The 5,373-nt window shown below is 25.9% G+C and overlaps 1 protein-coding gene across 1 annotated transcript; it reads left to right on the forward strand.

Annotated features, from left to right (window-relative positions):
• Nucleotides 1-279: 279 nt before the first annotated feature.
• Nucleotides 280-4,865, forward strand: LOC115034970 (the record flags this gene model as incomplete). The annotated part of the gene is made up of 5 exons (XM_029492582.1): nucleotides 280-457; nucleotides 3,587-3,801; nucleotides 3,889-4,209; nucleotides 4,410-4,520; nucleotides 4,737-4,865. Coding segments are annotated over exons 1-5 (790 nt in total), but the record flags the coding sequence as incomplete, so codon positions are not given.
• Between the last annotated feature and the right edge of the window lie 508 nt (nucleotides 4,866-5,373).

A 5,373-nucleotide genomic window follows, 5' to 3' on the forward strand; every position in this document is an offset into this window, starting at 1 on the left:
TATAATAATATTTTAGCCATAATATATTATTGTAATGAGTACCTATTAATACTACCACAGATTAAATAAAATAAAATAAATGTTATTTGATCTGTGATACCTAGGTTCTACCATTGATTAAATATATATTATTTATACATATTAATAATTATTAAATATATTTAATCAATGGTACTACTAAATAGGTACTAATATTTACTTGAGAAACGTTCTTAAAAATGTTTTTGCTCTTTCTCATGAGAATATCAGAAAATTTGATAACAAAACAAATTTATTTTCTCTTACTGATTTCTATAATTTGAGAATAAAGGGTTCTTTTGAATTTTATAATATGCTCACATTTTACTAATTAAAATACTTATTATTGTTATGATTGCAGATTATATTGAACAAAGAGTACAAACTATACCTAACCTATATGATATCCGTATATTTCAACAATCATGTCTAGTTCACGGTAAGCAATTTATTTAAAGATTAATAATTTTGTTTTATGTGTTTGGTGTTTGTTTTATTTTAATAATATACTGTATAGGCCATAATTTATTTATATAAATATATAGCTAGTATAATATATTGCATACTCACTAAATAAAAAAAAATAATAACGATTAAAACTTAAGTGGACATTATACCTGGGTGTGGCAGACAATATTTTACAAAAAGGATATAATATTACTTCAAAAAAATTATGAATTATATTCAAGTTTGGTAATAAGTGTTTTAACTCTAATAACCTAGACCAGCGTTCCTTAATTTTTTTTATAATCGTGGAACCCTACTTTGTGTCAATAGTTTTAATGTGTCGTTTTATATAAGGATTATTTAATTCAAAAAATATTTTTAAAATTTACCAAAGTTTTTAAAATAACAGACAGACGGAAATTCAAAATGTTAATTGTATTATATTATATTATAATGAGATGAGCAAAATCGCTTTTTATTATTACGGATATTATACTTAGTATTACCTACACTTATAAATGTGTACGATAAACTCAACATTTTCCCACTAGCCCCCACTAACCTTAAATTAAATTTCTTTAAAGTAATTTTCTTGAAAATTTCGAAAAAAAGCACTTAAGTTTTGCAGAACCCTTATAAATTATTCATAAGTAACATCCATGGAAAACAAAGTTTAAGAAACACTGACTTAGTAGCTATACAATTTTGATTTTGATATATATTACCAATTAGATAGAAGAATACAATATAATGTTCTTATATACCTAACGTTCCCTTTACTTAGATAATTGGATTAATTGATATAGTATAGAGTTTAAACGCCTACCTAATAATTGTGTTGTTAGGGAAGAGAAAAATATTACGAAGAGAAAAAAAAAACCTTTAAATGTAATATCATCAAAACAATTAAAAAGAAGAATAATTCAAGAAAAAAACATATTCTCTGGTTCTTCATCAATTAATATTTCAAGTACAATTAGTGCTGAAAATACTCTATATAAGGAAGTTGTGTCATGTGAAAAAATGAATAGACCAGTAATTGAATCTCTTTCTTCAAAAATATCAGAGGAATTATCAGTTATACATTCAGAACCAACATTGGATAGTGAATATAACATGCAGCTTGTTAAATTTAAGCCAACAGAAACATCTACTGATAAAGATATTACAGAAAATCAAAGTTTACAGGAAAAATTAGTGTCTTGGACTCTTGAAAACAATATTACTCACAAAGCACTATCTAATTTATTAAAAATAATTAAACCACATGTCATTGAAGATAATTTGCCCAGGGATGCCAGAACACTAATGCAGACTCTTAGAACTACCAATGTAAAAAAGGTATTTCCTGGGGAGTACTATCACTTTGGGCTTCAATGTGGTATAATTCATTTTTTAAAACAACATCCTTTATTTTGTACATCAAATTCTACTATTAGTGTAATGATAAATGTAGATGGACTCCCAATAGCAAAATCGTCAAATAGTCAAGTTTGGCCAATTTTGGGATCAATTTATGAATATAATCATGTTTTTATAATTGGTATATACTTTGACAAAGAACATAAACCAGCTAGTTCTAATGAATTTTTGCATGATTTTGTTCAAGAATCTAAGTATATGACTGAAAATGGATTTGAGTTTAATGGTCACAAGTATAGATTCCATATAAAAGGAATAAGTGCTGATGCTCCGGCAAAATCATTTATGTTATGCATAAAAAGTCATGGAGGATATTCCAGCTGTACCAAATGTACAACTGAAGGTACATATATAGAACGGCGAGTTTGTTTCCCTTCGGAAACGATTGTCTTGAGAACTGATTTAGATTTTGACAATTATAAAGACGAAGATTATCATATGGGAAAAACTGCACTTACTGAAATACCGGGTTTACGTTTAGTTACTGAGGTACCACTTGATTATCAACATCTTATATGTCTTGGGGTTACTAAAAAATTAATAAGTTTATGGTTATGTGATAGCCTCAAAGTTCGACTGTCTAGTAGCAAAGTTAAAACTATTTCAAATTCTATAGACAATAATATTACACCTTTTGTACCTTTAGAATTCCAAAGAAAGCCAAGGTCTTTTAACATGTGGAAACAGTGGAAAGCTACAGAATTACGACAATTCTTATTGTATTATGGTCCAATTGTTTTATATTCAGTCGTATCTGAAGAAGTTTATATACATTTTTTGATTTTACACGTTGCTATTCGTATTTTGTGTACTAATAAATATTCAAATGAGCCAGAGTTCATAAATTATTGTCAAGATCTATTAACTAATTTTGTAAAGTCTTTCAAATTGATTTATGGTACACATCACATATCACACAATATTCATGCATTACTACATTTGGCTAAAGATGTTGAACATTATGGATCTTTGGATTTATTTTCTACTTTCAAATTTGAAAATTATATGCAGAAAATAAAAAAAATGATAAAAAAAGATGATAAACCGCTACAACAAATTGTTCGAAGGATCCATGAAGCAAAATCTAATGATGTATCTCAGTGCAACTGTGATTTAAAAAAAGAAGTTATCTATTATAAGTTGCATTCAAAAGGTCCACTTATTAATGATACTAGTGGTCCTCAATATCAATCATTAAAATTCAAACAATTCACTCTAATTTCCCAAGATTCTAAAAACCAATATTGTAGTACTATAAATGGTGATATTGTTAAAATTTATAATATTTCGTACCATAAAAAACTACAATGTGAAGTGGTAATTGGTCGAAAATTTTTAAACAAAGAAAATTTATTTACATTACCATGTTTATCTTCAAAACTAGGAATATATGAAGTTCATACACTTTCAAAACTAGCAAGTTGGCCAGTTCATCACATTGATTCAAAAATTTGTCTTTATCAAATTCCAAGAAAGAAATCTAAATATGCAGCTTTTCCTCTTCTTCATATTGACAAAGACGAAGTTCCAAAAATACAATAAATTAATAAAATTATAAATAAATAAATAACTAATTATATGTAACTAATATCAATACACATTATAATATTTAAGTCAAACTATTGTTTTAATAGTTTAATAACATAAAATACAACCAATATTTTTTTATACAAACATGTATGTGATTTACTTTTCTTAGAAAATACATCATCGTTGAATTTAGTGATGGGCTACAAATAGTTCCAAAAAACTGGAAAATAAATGATTTGACATTTTACTATCCTGTTGGTTTAAAGAATTCTAAATTGTATGACAATTTGGTGTCAAAAATGGCTGATCCAAATGTAAAATGTAACAGCAATTATAAATTTGTATGGACACCACTTACAATTATTAAAATATATGGATCGGATGGTAAGTGATCCTTGGGTAGTGGGTACTTATACATATTTCATATATTCTATAATAAATAAATGAATAAATATCATTATTATTATTTAGATGACTTCATAAATGCTAAACACAAATTAAAAACGGCGGAAAATTTCACTGATATTAATACTGATGATGATGTTAAAACACAAAGACGTACTCATGCCAAAAAAAAATATTCATCAAGTGACGATGAGGTATCACAATCATTTTTCGACTTGCCTTCTCAAAAAACTCATGCATCAAATCTAAAAAAGAAAAAGAATAATGAGGATAATGACAACAAAATATTTACCCAATCAATGTTTAATTCTTTTCCAACTCTTCATAATACCATAGAGCGTGCCGATATTCTTCAGAATGGAATATCCTCTGATTTACAAACTTCCGGTATTTATATAACCAATTAATTTTAATAAGTACAATTTATCATATTTAGTATTTTTTAATTCATACCTAGGTCTAGGTGCCTTTGTTTCAAAACCAATAACTTTTCTCCGATACCGAAATTGGTTTAAATTTTAAGTAGAACTTTCAAATATAAATTATTTACTTTACCAAATTCTGATTTTTTTTTGTTTTGTTTTCAGAAAACCATTTATTTTCTCCTACAATACACAACACATCAGAAGATAATCAATTAACAACTTCAACTCACGCAGTAGTAATAAAAAGTCCTATTAAATCTACAAATATAACAAGTAAATTTAATATTTAAATTAATTTATTAAAATTATAAGCAAATACATATATATATATATATATATATATATATATATCCTATATCAAATGCTTGAGTGGTTAATGATCATTAGGTGTATAACTGTGTTTTTATAAATTGTGTTATAAGCTCATAACACAACTTAAAAAGTAGTACTAGTGCTATTAATTAAATAAAAGTATTTCATTATGTTTAGGTAACCAGTTGTCCAATAATTTTTTGTCTGAAGCTATTGATACTGAATTTATTAATGAGAATGAATTTATAAGAACATCAACACAAATTGATAAAATTAAAATAACTCCTGTGAAAACTATGACTAATGGTATGTATGCAATAATAATTTTGTTTTAATGTATCATCTTTAACAAGAATAAAATCAATGTAAATTATATAGGTTAATAAAGTAAACATAATAAAGTACAAAATATAAATAAATGCCCTTTCACGGGAGTTACTAAATATATACGTATATTTAGTTTCCTTAAAAAGTTAAAAATATAGAAAAATTTACGTTAACTATTATTAATTGAATATACATATATGCCTTCCCATTCTAATTTATAATCATAAAGTAAACATGGACCGGCGTTCATCATAAAGCAACTGTTGGATTAAATAATATATACCGAATCCTATGTGACAGAAATCTGACGCTTAACGAAAATAAATCAATGTTTATGACCTTTTCAATTTATAAAAGTTTCCAAACACTTACTCATATTAAAATACATAGATGTAACGATGGTAAGAGTTGTAGTGACTTAAATATTTGCTTAACTATTAAAGAAGTTTCTAGTACGCGAATTTAGGTATCATTTTTGATAATAATT

The sequence above is a fragment of the Acyrthosiphon pisum genome, unplaced genomic scaffold (genome assembly GCF_005508785.2).
Source record: "Acyrthosiphon pisum isolate AL4f unplaced genomic scaffold, pea_aphid_22Mar2018_4r6ur Scaffold_21823;HRSCAF=24984, whole genome shotgun sequence".
Lineage (NCBI taxonomy): Eukaryota > Metazoa > Arthropoda > Insecta > Hemiptera > Aphididae > Acyrthosiphon > Acyrthosiphon pisum.